A 20,223-nucleotide genomic window follows, 5' to 3' on the forward strand; every position below is an offset into this window, starting at 1 on the left:
TGATATGACGTGGCTACCAGGTGTCTTTTGTCTGGTCATTTTTGTTATGCTAGTTCTTCTGGAAACTGACTAGATCTTTTTTGTCATGGTAAAACTTCACTGGTTTTTGTTATTTCCGGGCTCGAGGACTGATATCCCATCCGGTTTTTTTTGTCTCTGCGGACTGGTTTCCCCAATAGTGGGGCAGTCTAGATATTCTCTGAAACACTATGTTATACTCTGCTGAGGCTTGGTCCTCTTTATACATATTTGTTTTATATTAATAGCTTAACCTAACTTAGAAAAAAAAACATTGGAGAAAAAAGGTGTGATCTAAATAATTTTAAATTTTCAAATCTAAAGATTGTGACGGTACCAAGAGTCACATCTCATCCAAATTTTTTGAGAAAAAGAAATATTATTATAATTATAAAAAAGGATACTATATAAGCCTTATGTAGTTACATATAAAAGGAAAAGCGGGTCTCAAAAAAATTATATATAAATTTTATATAATTATAATTTTATAATATATATAAATTAAATTATATAATATATATAATTTATAATTATATATATTAAATAAAATTATTATTATATAAAAATTTCATAAAAAGACAGTAAAAAAAGAAGAAGAGAGAAATTATATAATAAATAAACAAATAAGAGGAGAGAGAATATATCATATAAAAAAGAAAAAAAAATATGGAATCCCTGAGTTGGGAACAAAAACAAGCAATCGCAAGAGATATAGAACAATTAATTACAAGAATGGAGCGACGGGCTGAGGAGAGAAAGAGAATGAATTCCTTTTTCGATTCTCTATATCCATCATCACTTCCACAGAATGATGTTATCCAGTGTACCGAGAAAGTGCAGCTAAAAGATCAAGAGAATGACAAAATAGCCAAGATTCAAGAAAGCAAGGAAGTGTTAGAATGCGAACATAAAAATCTTGTGGATATACATTACAAAGAAATAATGGAAAAGGATGAAGAAATATCTCGTCTCAAGGACCACGTCGAAAAATTACTAGCACAAGTAAAGAAGACTAAAGTCTTAAAGAAAGAACTCAAGCAGCGTTTATCAAAACAAGAAGAGGAAAATTTGCGTTTAAAGAACCTTAATAACAATTTATTAAAACAAATTAGAGATCTAAAAGATGAAAAACTTAAAATTCAAAACACTGAAAATAAGGTTGATGAATCAAAAACCAAAGAAATTTTATGTCTGAGAAACCATAATCAAAGTCTGCTCAATCAAATTAAGATACTTAAGGAGGATAAGAAAGCATTAAAAGATAAGTTGGAACAAGTCACTCAAGAAGAAGTATCGAAATCTCCAGTCACAACAATGCAAGTTGAAAATAAGGGAACGAATACCGATCCAGTGAATATGACAACTCAAGAAGACAAGTCAGTTGAAGAAACGATGCGCTTAAATGTTGCAGTTCAGACAATGGACATCCCAAGTGAATGTTCCATAATCAATTCAACAACATCTTCACCAAAAGAAAATCTAAAAACTTTATATCAGCATCCGAATCACGAGAGTAGACAAATCAACCAAGCTACGTATCAGGACCATTCAAACCGAAGACAACAAATTAATGTTTCAAAGAATAATGACGTAACATCCATCCAGTCTTATGCTGACAAGTCGTTACAAAATTCCAGTGATCAGAATACTATACAGAAAATTAATCTGGGATGGTTTGATCCCTTCTCAGTGCGACAATTCTATTTGTCACTAAGAAGATCATATCAGCTTGTATTGACAAAGATGACTATTCCAAGAGCAAAAGACTTTCAAAGCCGAAAAGGAGATCAAGCCTTTTTCATCGACAAGCTTTGAGGACAAATCTTTTTGAGGAAGGAGGCAATGTAACAAATAAAATATATAAATAATATAAATATAATGTAAATGATAATAATCATAAATAATAATTAGTTAAGTAGTAATTAGGTTGAAGAGGCATGTCTAAATGAGGCATGACTCTTCATGAAGAGACACTTGCTTGATATATAAGCAAGCCTCTCGTTCTCTTTTGTAAATCAATCATTCTCATTCATACATTTTAATATATGTTCTTGTATCTCAATGGAGATCTACATATTCCAAGTCTTATAGAGTATTTAACTTGAAGAACGAATTTTGTATGAAGCGAACAAAGTTTTTTCTACAAATTAATTACTCAAGAAGACTTGGAATATGAAATTATACATTGAGGATATAAATATTATATTAAATAAAATGAATAAGAATGAATGATTTACAAATGAGAACGAGAGGCTTGCTTACATATCAAGCGTCTCTTCATGAAGAGTCATGTCTCATTTAGACATGCCTCTTCAACCTAATTACTACTTAACTAATTATTATTTATGATTATTATCATTTACATTATATTTATATTATTTATATATTTTATTCGTTACAAGGCCTTGCGCTGTTATTATTTCTTTGGGTAATTCATTATATAGGATACCGAAGGTAGCCCCACCTACCACCACCTCTTTAATCACTGCTAAGAAATGTAGCAAGCTCATCTCCCAGACTAGGAAATTCATTTTCTGTCTAGTTCGCTCCCAAAGTAAGGGGAAGATCATCGCCACATCCATGAACCCTGTGAAGGGTTCCTCTACGCAGCAGTAGCAGCAGAGGGATACAGTCATCTTCTCCTCACCCACAAGGGTACCGTAACCACTGTCAGGTCAAGCATTTGACCGATCTGACTTCCAGAGCACCTCTACAGTCTACCCAACAAGCTAATTTATCGCCACTCCATTTTGGAAAATTCCAAGTACAAGTAGTGACATGATCAACATCGGGTGCCACAAAGTCTTATTGCATCTGCAGAAAGAATGCCTTACAAGAGCCCATACCAAGGCTATGGGAAACAATGCTTTGGAGCACAACATTTCCCCATTCTTTCGCTTGCACATAGTGTTCAATGTGGACTGCCCTCTAACATGCTTCCCACCATTACTGGACACATCAGAGATTGCAGAACAGCTCACCAGGGACCAAGTTCAGCAGATGGAGGAACTCAACGCAATGGGGACCATTGCTTCCTAAGGGGGGAGGAATGATCCAGGTGGATGTTGGTGGCCACCCACCTATCCCACTTGGACCCCCACAACTGTCTCTTTCAGTTTTTCAGTTTCCTTAATTGTAGCACAATTTACTATTTTTAGCAGTTTTTTGGGTCCTGAACTTCTAGAGCCGTTTTGAGGCCCTAAACGACATTTTTTGGGAAATCTGGGAGCAACATGGGTCCATGGACCGATGTTTCTCTTCCCAAAGTTGTAGTCCTCAGATAGATCTTTCTAACGAGCTATTGTGCACGTCAAATGGAGATCGTATGCCAAAGTTACAACCCCGAGAAGTTGATGTACCAATTTACCCGAAACGAGGCCCATAGTTTGGCGTTTCATCTCCTAGGGTTAGGTTTTTGGATGTTTAGGATTTTCCATTGTTTCTCAACAATAAATAGGCCTTTGAGTGTCATTGTAACACAGTTCAGAGTCATGTAGCCGCCACATCTCTTCTCAAAGATAAGCTACCATCGCCCTAGCTGGTTTATTTCCGTTTCTTTTTGTAAGCATATTTTAGTATTTTATATTAATGAAATGAAGCATTATTTCTGTTGCATCTCTGTATTTATGGTTATATCTGTAATGTGTTGTGTTCCTATTTAAATCCGAATCACACTCACCCTATGATCGCACATAAATCCAAGAGGTACCCCAGGACTTCCAGGAGCTCCCAAAGCTCAATGTTCAATCGTGACCCTCTTAGTGTGGTCTATCCACAACTCCTCACCTCTCTCAGAAGGAAGATAAACTTGACTTTACCAAGAGGCCTTGAGAGGGAACCTACACATTCATCTTGAAATGATGGAGCTTGATTGCTCCCTGTTGCTAACATACAATGGTGGTTATCAGCATGTGTACAAATGGCTCACTGAAGAGCTTCTTCAATTGAATGGCTTCATAGTAAGCCATGCTTGCTGCTTTCAGCCTTAATGATGCTCCCAGATTTCAGTCTTTGATTCATCCACGAAGTAAAGTGGATTCCAAGAGTTATAGCACCTAGATGTGCACTTTCCATTCACCATACTGTCAAACCAGATCCACTCAGAGTCTTTATAGCGAGGCAGATGATAGGTGTTTATCAAGAACACCAAGGATCAACAACTTCTCTATCTCATGCATCAAGGATAGGTTTTCCATCTTAACTTCCACTTTTTCTTACATTGATAAAGAAGAGGGTCATCATATGCAGCCTCTAAGCCATCATCGGAGTCATCATATTCAGCTGACATGTCTTGCCTTTATCAAAAATCATCAGGCAAGAGAAGTCATCAGGGATTCTATAGCTCCCTCTAAAATCTTGCTTCAGATGATCATCTAGCCTTGAATCATGAGCTTCCCTTACGAAAGATGAGACTTTTCACGTGGAAGCTGAAGAATCACCATGGTCCTACTTCAGGGAGAAGAAATTTTCTCATGAAATTATCGCAAAACAAATACCTTATCCTTTCTTGCTCAAGGACTGCTACCAATGCATCAAATTACCCAAACCATGATTTTGTATTCAGGCATCCGTATCTATAAGATCATTTTTCCGAGATGCCAAGAACAGGGTCCAAGGCACCTCTATTTTCTGCTCATAGGGGCTATTACAAGGAACTGCTTCAAAGTGCTATGCACTTCTTCTCCCAGCTGCCAGACTTCCAAGGGTACTCAAGGGTGCCAACATGAGCTTCCATTGCTTCAGCTGTTAGATAAGGATATGAATGACTGCTACCAAGATTTCATCAGCTGCTAGGCATTTTCATACTGTCCTTTTGAAGAGGATTCTATTTAACAGTCTTTGACCTTTGATAAGGGCCTCAGTCTTTAGTCTATAGAATGCTCAGAGTAGACCTGTAAACTTCACTGGGAAAACAGAGAAATCCTTTCTTTGCTGAGGCTCTATCTATCTACAAAAGAGAGCAGACTTTTCCAAAACAATAGGCCACACCAAGGCACCAACTCCCTCTATGTCGGTCGTTCCTTCTCACAGTATTAATTTTGAATAAGATATAAAGCTGAACTGAGGATCTTGACCTTTATATCACATATCTGCACTCTTAAAGATATGGCAATCAACAAAATACCAATCTTGGCTCTATGTGCCATTCGATGTAGGTTGTGCAGAGTATTTGGATTTCTTCTAGACATACAAGAGTTCATAATAGAGCTCTTCAAGTTACATGTTTTCATACAGGGATTATATGAATCTTCTATAACTGAGGATCTTTCTTTGCAAGCTCTCAGCTTTATTACTAACCAGAACACCCAAGATTTTTCTTTTGAAGCTCAGATATCAATGAGAATGACGACCCATTCAAACACTCTTATCAGGTCGGCTTACTTAGCAGATAGGGATAGAATATATATGTATATATATGTGTGTGAGTTGACCACGTCACTGTAGAAGTTACAAACTGTAGATCTTATATCACAGAGACTTATACTACAGGTCAATGAACATTCTTATTACAGCAGGATGAATAGATGCTTCAATCTGAGAGCAGGGTAAAGATCCATCGTCCTAGGTCTCCTTCATGCATCGACTCTTCTTCCTTTATGACAGAGGCTTGAATTAAGCTATCTTTTTAAAAGAAATAAAATGGTGCTAGGCTTCTTGTTCTATGTGTTCTTCAAGAATGAACTCTTCAAGTGTGATATAACCCTCATCCTAGATGCCAAGGAGCTGCAGTTCTTTTACTGATAGATTTCCTGTAGCTTCTTCATAGAAGAAAATCTTTCAAAAGATGATAGTCAAGCTATTTATATCTGTCTTCTTCACAAATGTGTTTGTGAACAAGACTATAACACTGTCGTCCATTTATAGGGACTGTAACATATCATCACTGTTACAGACTGTCACGATATCATACACAATACAAGACTGAAAAGAGACCATAAGTGATGTTGAGTTGTATAAGAGGTAGCATACCTGCTGAGATGCCATACATAGAGGTGTTGATGCCACATATACTTATGAGGTAACCAAGAAAGTTCATAGGGTTTTGCTTCTCTTGATATGGCCCTTCTGCATTAGATTGTTTCTTTTAAAGTGAATTTCTATTCTTGACGTTATGATGGCTTCAAATCTTTGAGCTTCCAGGGAGACCATTCCTTCTCAATTGCCTACTAATGTGACTTCAGCTAAATCTTTTCTCTGCTCTGACATCTACGAATATATCACTACCAATATGATGTTGTCATACCAATACTCAATACTGTCATATCAATATGTCTATGCCAATATTGTTTTACAATAGCTTGTCACACTACAGTGTCATCAGCCATAAGCACTGCAATATACATGCATCAAGGGATACAACCTTATGAGCACAATCAAGAGAAAGGTGATGTCATTATATAGTAAACATAGTTGTTGTACTGAGACCCCTGTAGCAATAATATGACTGCCATCCATTGAACTACTGCAACAACATTATAATATAATGTGATTGTGCCATACCATTGAGCGAGTACCATAAAACTGAGCATTATGAATCTTACATGAGTAATGTGAACTGTAAAGAAAACCATACATTATATCGTTGTGCCGAGACCATACTAATCACTGAGCCATGACAACCAGTGTTGAAAATATCGGTATCGGCAAAATATCGACAAGGGTCCAGAAAATATCTTATCGGCAATATCGGCAAAAATATCGGCAAAATATCGGCAAATATCGGCAAGCATAAAAAATAATTTTTTCAAATTTTTAAATATAGCCGATATTTTGCCGATATTTTCAAAATATCGCGATATTTTCTCGGCGATATATCGTTTTGCCGAAAATATCGCGATATTTTCGAATATCGCCGATATATCGCCGATATTATCAACAATGATGACAACTATGTCGAGAACCCATATATATGAATGCTGAGAATACATATATATATATATATATATATATATATATATATATATAAAGTCCAGAGATCAACCATTATACCGAGATCACTGTATATTTACGATGCTAAGGTTGTCCACACATTGTACTGAATCAATGTATACAACAGTGTCGGAATTATACTGCCGAGACTATACACAGGAAACTTTTATGAAGTGAAATCATATAATGAAACGACTATAACTCAAAGATTATAACGCAAATACCATATATATTATGCAGATGATATGCCAATACAATGAGGCTATACAGAGGTGCGATATCATTGTCATTATGATTAGACCATACCATTAGTGAGAGTCCTTCATCATGTAGAAGTCCACTATGTGAGATCGGGAGCAGTTCTAAAACATCTGTGAGAGAGTAGATTCAAGATAGTATAGACCTGTAATGACAATAAAGGAGTATGGTCCATATATTGTTTTCCAGACCACGCTGAGTCAAAGAATTGCAAATTGTGCCATCTAATTATGCCATCTGAAGGGCTGGAGCGAATTTTGCCTTAGGGCAAGGATACGAACTTCAGATAGGTCCTTTTATTTCCTCGCTAGGACTACCAACATAGATCAATACTATAAGATGTCTGATCTTTGAAGAAGGAGGCCACAGAGAATTGTCAACAAAACTTTCAGTGATTTCCTTTTACTCTTGCTTGGGCTTGACCTCTCTTGAGCTCTGATACCATGTTAATTTTAGGTTAACATGTTCTTTGCTTAGGACAGTTACTTCAATATTCCATATTAGCCCATTTATTAATCCATTAGCAATCACATGAATCATTATCATATTGATAGTAACTGAAGAAAGAACATATACAATAAATGACGAAGACAAGCCAAGACAAGAGGACACAATAATATGGCTCAAGCCAGGGAAAAAAATCCCTAAGATGGGGAAAACCCTTGATCAATTCTTATTATCAATATCAAATGTTCAGCAGAGAGAGAGTACAATAGATCAAAGTCAAAATGACTCGCTAATTTGAAGATCCAACCTTAGACAAGAAAGTGGCTCAAAAGCTGCAACTCCAACACTTTGTCAACAGAAGTTACTCATGGTCTGGTTAGGGCTGTTTACAGTATACAACTGTCACACTTAACTAATCCAAAGCACCTCCTTTCAATTGCGACATACCCTGGCATACAAGGAGTTGCTCTTCGCTGGCCCTTAGGACTGGTCTGGACCCATGATAAGCTTCTTGACTTCCTGATCTATGCAAGAGAAAACCTGCAGCCCTTCCTGAAGCAGTAGATCTGAAGTGCAGTGATACAAAGGGGATAATTTCTTCGTTATTATTTACCACAAACCATCCCAGAGACTATGCATAAACTCAACCTCATTTTTTGTTCTTGAATTTGGTCCTGCAATAACAAATTGGCCCATACACACTGCCCAAAATTTCCCTTAAGTCCTGCGGCTGACCATTTGAAGAATCTTGGCCCTGTTGCAGAAGAAAAAAAACCCAAAGCAAACAACCCTTTGTCCTCGACCAAGAGCTCGGGTACCTCAAACATGAATTTGTTATGTAATGAAGCACTTGAATGTGTCAAATGAGGTGGGAGGACACCTCTATATATACAAATTGGTGAGGGTCAAGAGACATGACGTTTGGGCTTTATGAGCCTACATGGAGGTGAGGCCGACCTTGACAATTTGCATATGAGTGGGCATAAATTCAAAAACACATTTCTCCTTATCCAAATTTGATGATCTTTAGGTCAATTTTGGTCCTCTCGAAAAGAGGAATTCAATGCAATAATCATCTCCATCAAATGAGCTGTCCAAAGTGGAATTTGGCCCTAGTTGCCAATTTTAACAAGTAGTCTTTTACTTAGGTGGCTTTCTTGTATCATGGTTGAGCAAGAAGCAGTCTCCAATCTCCTTATCCACAGTAGAAGAAGAATACATAGCAGCAGCAACATATTGTACTCATGGCCTTTGGATGACACAAACGTTGCAGGATCTTCAAGTAAAGTTTGATGAGCCCATTCCAATGTTCTGCGACAACACCAACGCCATAAGCATCTCCAAGAATCATGTCATGCATTCTAAAACAAAACATATTCCTATCAAGTATCACTCTGTTCAAGAACAAGTTGTAGAGAGGAACATAAAAAGGTGGAATATATCGAGACCAAGGAGCAAATAGCAGACATCTTCACCAAACCTTTACCACATGAGACTTTTGAGTATCTTCGACAGAAACTTGGGATTCTCCCAAGTTCACATTGAAATGCTCTTTATCCAGCCAAGCAGATAGAGGGAGCAGACGCAGGTTATAGGTATACAACAACAGGAAGATTGTCAGGGGGAGTCACCATTTGCCATTGATGTCAAAGGGGGAGAGAAATCAGGTCAGGAAGATCAAAGACATGGAGTCAGGGGGATCAGTGATTGCAGGGGGAGTACATGTGTTGCCATCAATGACAAAGGGGGAGATTGTTGAAATGTGGTTTTCATTGATGTCAACCCAAGCAGCACCAGAAGATGCCCCGCCTTTGTTGACCAAAATGACATGGAAATTCATGATGTCTCAAGTCCAGATCATCATTGTTGGATTCTACTTGTTGAGCCGATTCTGGTGGTATGTGGCACGCCATGAGAGTCCTTGTGATTTGTGAGATATCCTTGTTTGAAGATGAAGCCCCCAACGTGTGGGAAAAAACCCCAAAGGTTGATGATGTGGCATCCTTTTATTTGGCAAAGTCATGAAGTCAAAAAGAAGTCTTATTATGATAAATAAATTAAATATCTTGTTGAGGGCATCTAAAATTAATTTAAAAATTCAGCCTAAGGTATCATGGGTTTTGGCTTAAGAATTTGAATTTTAAAATTCAAATTCCCTTCTAAGGGCAACGATCTCATGAATTAGCTCCGATCCAAAAATTCAAATTTAAATTTAATTGCATTTCCGTCTTAAAAGATCAAGTTAGCTGCCCCATTTTGGTGTCTTCCAAAATCTATAAAAGGGCATTTGTTCCCTCCCATGGTATGCATTTGCGAATGAATATCATTTTTCATTGAGTTCTGAAATTGCTCTTCGGCCCTGTGGAGTATTGAGAGATCAGACGAGAGGAATTTGAGAAGTTTTGGACTTGGTTTATGGATGGTTATAGACTATCAAGGATTTCGTTGGGTTTGAAGGAGCAGTAGATCTGTAACTGTCGTTTCTGAGTTTCGGCCCTCTTGAGGGCATCATATCTGTGCAAGGGTTCTGTTCTATGGCTCTTCAGAACAGCGAAGTCTGTTAGGGTTTATGGTTATGAATTCTGGGCATAAGGGTCTCGATTTCTCATCCTTGCAGGTGGTAAATCAAGCTCTGAAGTTGTGATTCCGGTGGTCATCAAATTCTGAATTTTGAGCACTTATGGAGGACGAACCTTGAAGTGTTTGCAGACTATATTGAAGGGCTGCCAAGGTCATTCAGATCTCCCTTATAAAACTGTTGAGATATGTTTGCATTCATCAAAGACTAGCAAAGAGTTTGGGTGTAATCTGAAGCTTGTTTTACGTCTAGGGCAGAGGCCTAATAGCCTCAATCTGTGGCCTGAATTAACCATTTCTCTGCGGCCAAATTTCATCAATCCTAGAACATGTGAATGTGATTATTTCTGAAAGGTTCAACCTATTATATCTCTAGACCAATAGCTCTCGCTTACCTGTGAATACACCGTAAATCAAATTGAGATGACTTGCAGGTCTGTGGCTCTGAGCATAAAGACTTGTTGTTTCATTTAGGCCTGACATTCTGAGCATAAAGATCTTTTGTCTACAAGACCAGTGAAGAAGTATCCAAGACCACTGACCTAATCGCTGCGAACATGGACTTATATATGTGGAATAGTGCAGACTCTTGTACAAGGAATAGAAGCAATCTAAGTCACAATCAATCCTAAAATGCCTAAGCCGAACTGTTGTCAATGAAACAAAGGTAATACAGTGATTTGCTTTGATCTCACTATCCTGAAACCTTGTTGAAGTTGCTGGAATTATTAATATACATGTGCCTGCCAAGGAGAAGTTAAGCTGACCTGTTGGAAGCTATGTCACAAGGTTCGTCGAACTTTAACCTTGAGGTTCGAATTTTAGTGAACCTTAAAAAAAAATTGATGTTCGATGAACCTCATCTATCCTCATAGCCATTGACCAAGTCCATAGATCAAAACTCATAACTTCATGTCACAACTCAAGCTTGTAATTTATCGTTGCTGTTTCCATGTCCGTGATAGAGTTTTTGATGTTTACTGATGTTGATTTCTTTCTATTTTATCCAACAATTCATTTTAAATTAATATATGTGTATATATATAGATGAACCTAATGGTGAACCTCATTCGAGCCTCAACAAAAAATTTGAACTCAAACCGAACCTAATCATTATCGATCCCAAACTCGAACCCGAACCAGTGACATTGGTTGGAAGCAATCCAAACCTATATTCATCAAAGTGACAACATTGAAAAGTCTGGTATTTGTCCATGTCTCATGATCTGGGAATAATGGTTTATTAAATGTTCATGATAGCATGTAACAGCACATGAAGTAGGATCTGTTTGTAGTAGTGTGTAGCAAGAGTATCTTATCATCTTTGCTTGCAGAAAGGGCTTCCAAGAGACAGAGCAAGTAGTCTGGGCTTTATCACCAAGTAGGTTTTGGCATTCATTGTATCATTGCTTCAAAACATTTTCAAGGTATCAATTGAGAAAGGTCCATCTGTTTAACACTTCATTATCATTATTACTTCTCATCAGTATAGCAGTAAGGATTAAACTGTCTATCATTTGCAGCAAGGGTTTTTGTCATTATTGCAGTAGGGTTTTAGGAGCAAGAGTTTCATTGTTGGGATTTTATTGTTACATCTTTTCGAAATGTCTATTCATTGTAACTGGGTCATTATCCCTGGTACGGTGGCCCAAAATATCTTGTAAATCGGTCATTGTCCCTGGTACGAGAGCCCACAATAGTTTGTCTGATCTACTATCATTTTCAGGGTGGTTGGGTGGTGCTAGGCAGGTGGTTGAAGTCACCTTCAGGTTGGAGCCTGAAAACACTTCAGGGTGGTAGGGTGGTGTTAGGGCAAGTTGGAGCTTGCAAGGGTGTTGGAGCATCCTTTCAGCAGCCGCTGATAAAACTAGGGTGTTGGAGTATCCTTCTAGTTGGAGCTAGAAAATTGAACGTTTTTCTAGAGTATTAAGGAGTTGGGTCTTCCTTTTTAGTTGGAGCTGAAGCATTTGACGTGCTCATAAATTATTAGAGAAGTGTTTGGTGGTTTTTCTTTTGGAAGGGTTTCCACCTAAAATTCTGGGGTCTACTATCTATTGATTCTATGTGTTGTTGGCTTATGTTTGATGCTGAAGATTGATTAATGCTCTGAAAATTTCAATAAGTGCTACTTAATTGATAAGAAACACCGATTCACCCCCTCTCAGTGTTTCCAACATTGTGATCTCTACTATTTTTGTGCATTTATGGTTGAATGTCTAAGTGTAATTGCTTAATGATAAACTAGAAGTGCTAAGAGAATATCTATTAAATGACTATTTGTGATCACTACAAGAAAATGGTAATAAAGTTATATACATCGAATTTCAGGAATGGGTGGAGACACCACCACGATTTGACGGGATATATATCCCGTCAAATCGTGGTGGTGTCTCCAGACTCTCCACCCATTCCTGAAATTTGATCTAAATCTAAAGTTCAACATAGCTAACAAAGGGGTAGACCAATGCTGAGAAACCCTGCCAGAATGCGAAAGGGAATCTGTGAAAGGAATTGGAACATACAGATACTTGCAAGGAAATTTCAGGGACAAAACAATGGTCCCAAAACAAAGCAAAGGAAATTTGGCATTTTACTAAATAAGCATTGTTGGCGTGTGGATCATTTATTTGCAACAAGTTTGGGAACTACATGTCTCAATCCTGCAAGGTATTTACTTAAAAATTCGATATACTTGGTCATTATATTATTTATTGCAATTTTAGTTGTTCTCATTTTACGTTCCATCCAGCATTCGGATACTTCCTTGAATAATCCTGTTGAGGACACAAAATGCTTTCCCAAAAGAGATATTAAAGATCCACTAGAGATCCTTGGAGTGGTAATGTTTGACTTTACATGTCAAAACAAAGTCTCCAGGCAGCACCAGGCATTATAATGTACAGTTCATCTTAGGCAAATCGTAATCAAGTGCTTGTAAAGGATTTTCAGCGATATATTTTCTGATGTATAGTGTTGATCCAGCCCTCAGATTTCAATTTATTCGTTTCATAGTACCATTGAAAGCTTTTTGTACTCGATGCGTTACTGCCGTCGTGTTTTTCTTGAAAAAGACTACTGTATTAGAGCCTGAATCTCAAAAGCTTTTGAATTTCAGGCAGCTGTTTAGATTGAAATGTAATTTCCATATTTAGTTGAATGGGAATGCAGGTGTCCTTTCATTTGCTCCAAAAGAGTATCTCCATTCTCCATGAAGCCCCAGTTATAAGATGCACACAAGGTGAAATGGGAAATCATTAGAGGAAATAAATACCCTACTAGCCCCGACAGAAAGTACCAACCAACCCGGATTATACAACTTTGTTTTTAATGTCTTCTGGATTTATTAAGAAGTTATAAACGTTTGAAGTTTTGAAGTCTACATCTGACCAAATGCCAACCATCCACACGCACAGATATATTTCTGTCTGACGTGTATAATTATGTTTCTCGCTCTACCCACTTTATTGCAGGGCAATACAGCATGGGGAGCTCTCAAGGCAGGTCAAGTCATGGCAGAGCCTGAGCCTGTTTTCAAAAGAATTGAAGATTTACAAGAGGAAAAGCTCAAAATCATTAAAGCAACAGAGAAAAGTGGAAAAATTAAGACAAAGGCTCAAGAACAAGGCACAGCAAATGCATGCATAGATCGCAAATTAACTTATAATGTGTCTACCATCACAGAATTCTAATACTTCAAACAGTAGATACCAGTATATATTTCCAGAAGAAGCAGAGATATGAATGGTGAACATTGCTTCTCTTCTCTTTAAAGATTATGTCTGGAAGGACTCGGATTCTAGTATGCACAATAATGACCATAGCAAGCCCTGTGTTGTGTAGAAAATTGATTGCAATGTGTACCAAGTGGAGGAGCGGAATAGTAATGTCTTCAAACAAGACTTCCAAAGAAAGTTGTATTTGCGTGTGCCTTGATCCCATATCACTTCCATTTATTGTTATTTCTGGTTAAGGCGAAAGAAATCTATTATTTGTGGTCTAATCAGATTCCAAAGAATATCTGATTTCTATGATATGAGCGTTGTTTGAAGCTTTTCATTCTCATCTCTTTGCTCCATTGTGAAGCATAGCCATACAAGGACTTATGGCATTCAAGTGTTGCTTGCCATTTTATGATTAAGATCGCATTGTTTGCTGGAAGCTCTTGTCCTACGTCACAATGATGAATTGTATATGAATTCGTGCATTTTATTCAGGGTTACGTTGTAGCATACCTTTTTAGTATCAAGCAATGTAATATATTTGGAGTTTTAAAACTGAGATGGTTCAAAAGAATCGACATGAGCTATGCTCTAGCAGGGACAAGCTATAAAAATGAGTAGTTGATGAAATGGTGGGAATTTAGCATATCAATCAAATAGTTGATAGTTGGGTATAAAAGTAAATGTTATGATAGAGCTTCAGGATACATGGACTAAAGTAAAATATGCAGCAATTATAAATTGTCCATGACATATTTATTGTGAGTTGGATGAAAACCAAATCATAAATAACATTCAGACTTGTGATATAAGAAAATAAAAAATTAAATCATCAATAATGTTATGATTTAGGATATTGAAAATTTAAAACTCAGGAAGGCACTTTGAAGTTAACGAGAATTGTATAAATTTAAACAAATTTATACAATGTAAGAACCTCAAATGATTTATATTCCGTAATTTGACATCATAAAAATTATTACTGTACTGTATATAATGATTACAAGATAAAGAAAAAGAGGTACAGCTTCTTTTTTCCTACCAAGATAATGATAACGTGAATTAAATATTGTATTTTTTTAAAGTTACTTTGTTTACTCATTTTTCTATCATTAATATATAAGTTATTACATGATGGGTAAATATTAAAACTAGGCTAAAGTATGAGGTTATAAGGATAATGGTATATGAATTTGAAAATGGTTAAAATGACTACCCTTATTACAAGGATGGGAAACTATGTTGTAAAAGTTGCCTCAACCCATCCACCCAACCATGCTAAAATGTTAAGTCGTGAACGATAATGGTACATGAATGTCTTGCCAAAGATATTGAAGTAAAGTAATCATCTTAACCCCCCCCCTCCGGCCCCCCAATGTTGTTGATGAACCATTTCAAGATTGTAAACTCCCTCTCCAAGTGGAACCCTCATTACCCATCTACCCCCTTCCACTTTTCAAGCCTCATTGTTACTTGATCACCCTCCTCTCCCTCACCCTACTCCTGCCCTCCCTCTTATTGCTCTGGTACTTAAGGAAACCACTACCTTAAATTTGGGTCATTTCATGGAGCCAAAGTAGATTTAGAGATTGCCCAAAGACACTAATGAAAATGGTTTATCACATAAACGTGCACTCCTTGAGGTGAAGTCCAAAAGCTCAAGTGCAATTTGAATAAAACTAAGAGGGGGCCATTGTCACCTCACCAATCCTTTTCTATAATATAGGCCGACACTCATCAAGCTAAGGGGATGCTTCCCTAGGTTAAGATTGTTGGGGTTTAAGTCATTGGGTTCAAAGGTGATGTCAAGAGTAGATCAATAAAATGACTTTGAAATAATTTTAGGGTATAGTTTGACAAAAGGATTGGAGACTAATTCCTTAGCCTATTACCTTTTTGGGGGGCATATGGGGTCAAGGATATCCCTAGGGGAAGGAAAGTGGATTTACGGTGATATATAGGATTGTTGGCTAATAACCCTAGAATATTGACCTAGTTATCTTAAAAAATCCAAGTTTAAGGGAAGATTCTTCACCAAAAATCTTCCAAGGGTTTTCAAGAAGGGGTATATCCAAGAAGAAACCAAGAGAATGCGCCCTCTCCACTAGAAAAGTATAATTACACTTAATAATCATTCATTCATAAATCCAACAAGATTAAAGAAAACACTCACTCATTAATTCAAGGTCATCCATAAACCCTAGCATGAAAATCCATCATAATGGTAAAATCATTCACAAAACCATTTCCACAAGAAGTCACTCTAGCCATCCTTCCATGGCCTTTGAGAAAATGGGACAAGTAGTAGAAATTTCAGAACTACTTAAGGGATTTCTTCCCCATTCCATCCATCAAAAAATGATGAGGAAGTGCATCTTTATCCATAAGGAGATGCTCAACTTTCTCTACATAAACAATGATATTTGGAAATGAAAAACCCCTAGTCTAGCCTATGGAGGGGTAAAATCCCTCTTCACTAATTAGTTGGTCTAACATATGCAAAAATTGGGATTTTCATGCCATAAGTACAATATTCTATACTAAATAGACTCCAAAGAGAGAGACTTCTCTATCAATTATTGAAAAGCGGGCTTCAACATGCAACATCTAGCCTCCAAAGGCCCTTCAAGGGTTTGTTCTCTCCACTTACGCCTCCTTTGATCCTTCAAAGATAGGCTTTTTCCACAAAATTTGCGAGTAAGACCCTAGATCATGTGCCAAGGTATAATGCCTTCCCTCCAAAAGCTATCAAGGGTGAATTCATTACAAATTATGTAAATCAAATCCTCCTCCATGTCGACATGTGTGCCAAACATGTAGCTTCCCCAAATTGTCTGAGGTTGTAAAGCTCGTCATCATGCACATGAGTCTTACAAATGTCTTCCAATGTGGACACACCAACCCTAACCATTATATGTACTTAATTCAACTTAAATCTATATTGTCCGAAGCAAGTATCCAAGGGGAGTCATTAGCCACATGTAACATGTATAAATATGACAATATGGTATGCTCTCTAAATGCAAACCTTTGTGAATATGGGAGTGCTCCTTCTAACAAAAACAATATCTTTGTTCCTTTGATGCTTTGATAAAGGTACCAAACAAACTCATGTCCTCTTTAGTTAGGGTACTTCTTCCTTTATAAACTTGAACTAGGCTCACAAGATCTATTGTTCATTCACTTCGGAAAATATAAATCAAGTTCAAGCAATACAAATCATTAAATTGCTATTTTGGATAACAAGGTTCAGATGTATTTATGTGGGCTTCTATGCTCAAGCTTCTTGACAAAGGGAGGTATTATAGGAAAACTGACTTGTATCCACTTCAAGATCCTCAATATTGTCAAAATTTACAAATTTAAGTAGTTGCATGGTGTTATTTCCTACCATGTTGAGACTCTATTCAAGTTTAAACTCTTGCACTCAACATTACTAACGCTTACACCTTTGCCACTATGCTTTCCATTTCTTGTATTCTCAAATCTACTATGAGAGTATCATTAACCAAATAACCCCTTGAACAGTGATAAACATCTCCAAATTGCATAAACGATGGAAACCCCCAGTCGCTCCCAATTATTGAAATAATGTTATGTATCTCAACCATTGTGTCTCACATGACATCATATTCAAAGTTCTTAAGTTGTAGTTTCAACACAAGGGGAAAATTGGTGAAAAGAACTTGCTTCTTTTCATCCTATAAAAAATATTCTTAGCATGGTATTTAATATGCCCTTCTAATTGTTCCCACTTCAACATATTTATCAAATGAAGCATAAACATCTTGACCACTTTTTGACATCAATCCCCATATCATAGAATAACTCTTTCCTTGTTGACTTGTAACCTACATGTATGCATTCAAGGAAATTCTTACAATGGCTCTCAAATAGTTGTTCTATTGTTGCCTCAACAACTATCCTCGTTGCTTTGTCTCCTAGCTTCTCAAATAAACACTTTGTTTGACTCTTGGACATCATGTTGCATAAAAGAATCATAAGCATCTCATTAAAAAACTTGAAATATTTTGTTAACTGCTTTGTTGCAAAATTAATGTCACTTTATTGGAGTTTATAAAACAAATTAAAGCCTGTTATCACTTAGAAATTTCCTAGATGTGGATGGAAATCACTGAGGTAACCTCTAACCACTTTGGGATTAAAAGTTGGCCCTTCAATTAGGAGAGGGGTCGCTCATCAACTCTGCTACTCTAGGTCACAATAGCAACAAGTCTTTAATATGCTCAGTGGCCATATTTTTAACTAGGATGGGGGTTGAAAAAGGCTTAATTGGGCAAGAGAGAATTCAGTGGGCGATGGAGTCAGAGTACATAAAAGCACAATGGTCTGCAAGATGTTGGTTGCATGATCAATGACTGGTAAAGGAAAGGTAGACAACTCTTTCTTAGACACTTAAATTATCAGAGGGTTGCAAGTTGAAAGGAGAAGACAATCCATTGCAATTGGGCATGAAGGATGAATCCCAGAGCAACTTTAGAGGGCAAAAGTGACAAGTATTTGAATACTGTGAAATAGAGCATCTAATGATGAATTTTAATTCATTATTCTCTACTCAAATACTGAAGAAAAAGCATTCAATGAATCACTCAGTAAGAAACACAAACACGTATAGAAGACACTGACTGGAAATAATTGGCACATGAATGTTTGTAGCCAAAGATAAAGTCCTTTGATCTTGCAATTTATTGATTAAATTCTAAAACACAAAAGGTCACCCAAGACTCCTCAAGTCCGAACCTCTATTAATTACAAAATGCTTGCTTAAATACTAAAATTAATAATTATCTCTTCCTTGTTTTCTGGAAATCAAATCAAATATAAAATTAACTAAACATAAACTTTGCAATGTGTCTCAAATTGTTGAATGTTGTTGGTGGTTGTTGAAGTCAAATCTCCAATCTTTGCTGGCAAGTTTTGTTAAGTGTTCATTTGATTTCCATTTGTACCTTAATTGTCAGAATGAGATGAGAAATTGTTGATTTTGTGCCACAAAATTTGAGTTTTGATTGCCACATCTTTTCAATTGTTTTCCTATAATCTTGGACATATATCTTCATTCAATTTCCAAATTCAATATCGGATCAAAAAGTGGAAATGATGAGGTGGCTCATCAATAGTTGTCTATGAGATTTTTCTAGTGGATGAAATGGCCTCATCTTGAATCTTCTATTGGGAGAGTCATTATGGGAAAATTCAACTTGAGCAAGCACTTGGTCCCACTTCTTGAGGTGTTCACTCACCAAACTTCTCAATATGTTTTCCAAACTTCTATTAACCACCTTTGTTTTCCTATCTATTTTTAGATGGTAAGTTGAACTGTAAAAAAGTGGTGCCTAATCAATGAATGAATTGATTTGATTTACAATGAGCAATGAAGTTCAATAAATAATACAACTGTATATACAAAAACAACAAGTTTCTACTAACAAAATAGAAACATCAAGTTTCTACTAAGAATATAGAAACAACAAGTTTCTAACAAGAAACTGCTAATTACAGTCACAAATGAGCATTAAACACTAAAAAAACATTATTCTAATACCCTCCCTTAATGCTCAATCTACTTACAACACCTATAGACCCTCTGAATTTTACAAACTTATCAGGACCAAGAGGCTTGGTGAAGATGTCCGCTGACTACTCCATTGTGGGAACATACATCAACTGAATGGATCCGTCTTCAACAAGCTGTTGAATGTAGTGACAGTGGGTTTCCACATGCTTTGTTCGTTCATGGAAGACTGGATTCTTGGCGAGTTTGAGCACTCCCTGATTATCACAAAACAAGGGAGTAGGACCTACCTGGGAAACATGCATATCCGCAAGCATGCGTCGAAGCCAAACTGTCTCACAAGATGCCTTAACTGCTCCCCTGATACTCTGCTTTTGTTGAGGAGAGAGCCACTGCTTGCTGCTTCTTACTAGTCCATGAGACAGCGCCGGATCCCAGACTAAACACATACCTAGCTATAGATTTATGGTCATCAACTGAACTAACCCAGTCTGAATCTATGTAACCATTGAGTGTAGGATCTAAACTCCAAGTGTACAGAATTCCATAATCAGGAGTGCCTCTTACATAATGCAGCACACGCTTTGCTGCTATCCAGTGATCAGCCTTAGGAGATGACATGAAGCGTGAAATGTAGCTCACTGCAAAATTGATATCAGGTGTAGTGGCAGTAAGGTAGATGAGGCTGCCCACTAATTTCCTGAATAAAGTTTCATCCACAAGTGGTGAGGATGACTA

The 20,223-nt window shown here is 37.0% G+C and overlaps 1 protein-coding gene across 5 annotated transcripts in view; it reads left to right on the plus strand.

Moving 5' to 3' along the window:
• The window catches only part of LOC149262811 (methionine--tRNA ligase, chloroplastic/mitochondrial-like), a 440,349-nt gene that overhangs the window by 411,413 nt on the left and 8,713 nt on the right, over window positions 1-20,223 (plus strand). For 3 of the 5 annotated variants that reach the window (XM_089425277.1, XM_089425274.1, XM_089425270.1), the window contains one exon: window positions 13,701-14,508. The exons of 1 other annotated variant lie outside the window; for it this stretch is intronic. In XM_089425277.1, coding sequence (XP_089281403.1) covers window positions 13,701-13,919 — 219 coding nt within the window. In that variant the 3' untranslated portion in view covers window positions 13,920-14,508. Of the gene's footprint in view, window positions 1-13,700; window positions 14,509-20,223 lie in introns of those variants that run through there. One more of the 5 variants, XR_016259204.1, reaches the window with a different exon arrangement.

Source organism: Pinus tabuliformis, chromosome 6 (assembly GCF_031772625.1).
Source record: "Pinus tabuliformis cultivar Carrire ecotype Pingquan chromosome 6, CPIR1, whole genome shotgun sequence".
Taxonomy (NCBI): domain Eukaryota; kingdom Viridiplantae; phylum Streptophyta; class Pinopsida; order Pinales; family Pinaceae; genus Pinus; species Pinus tabuliformis.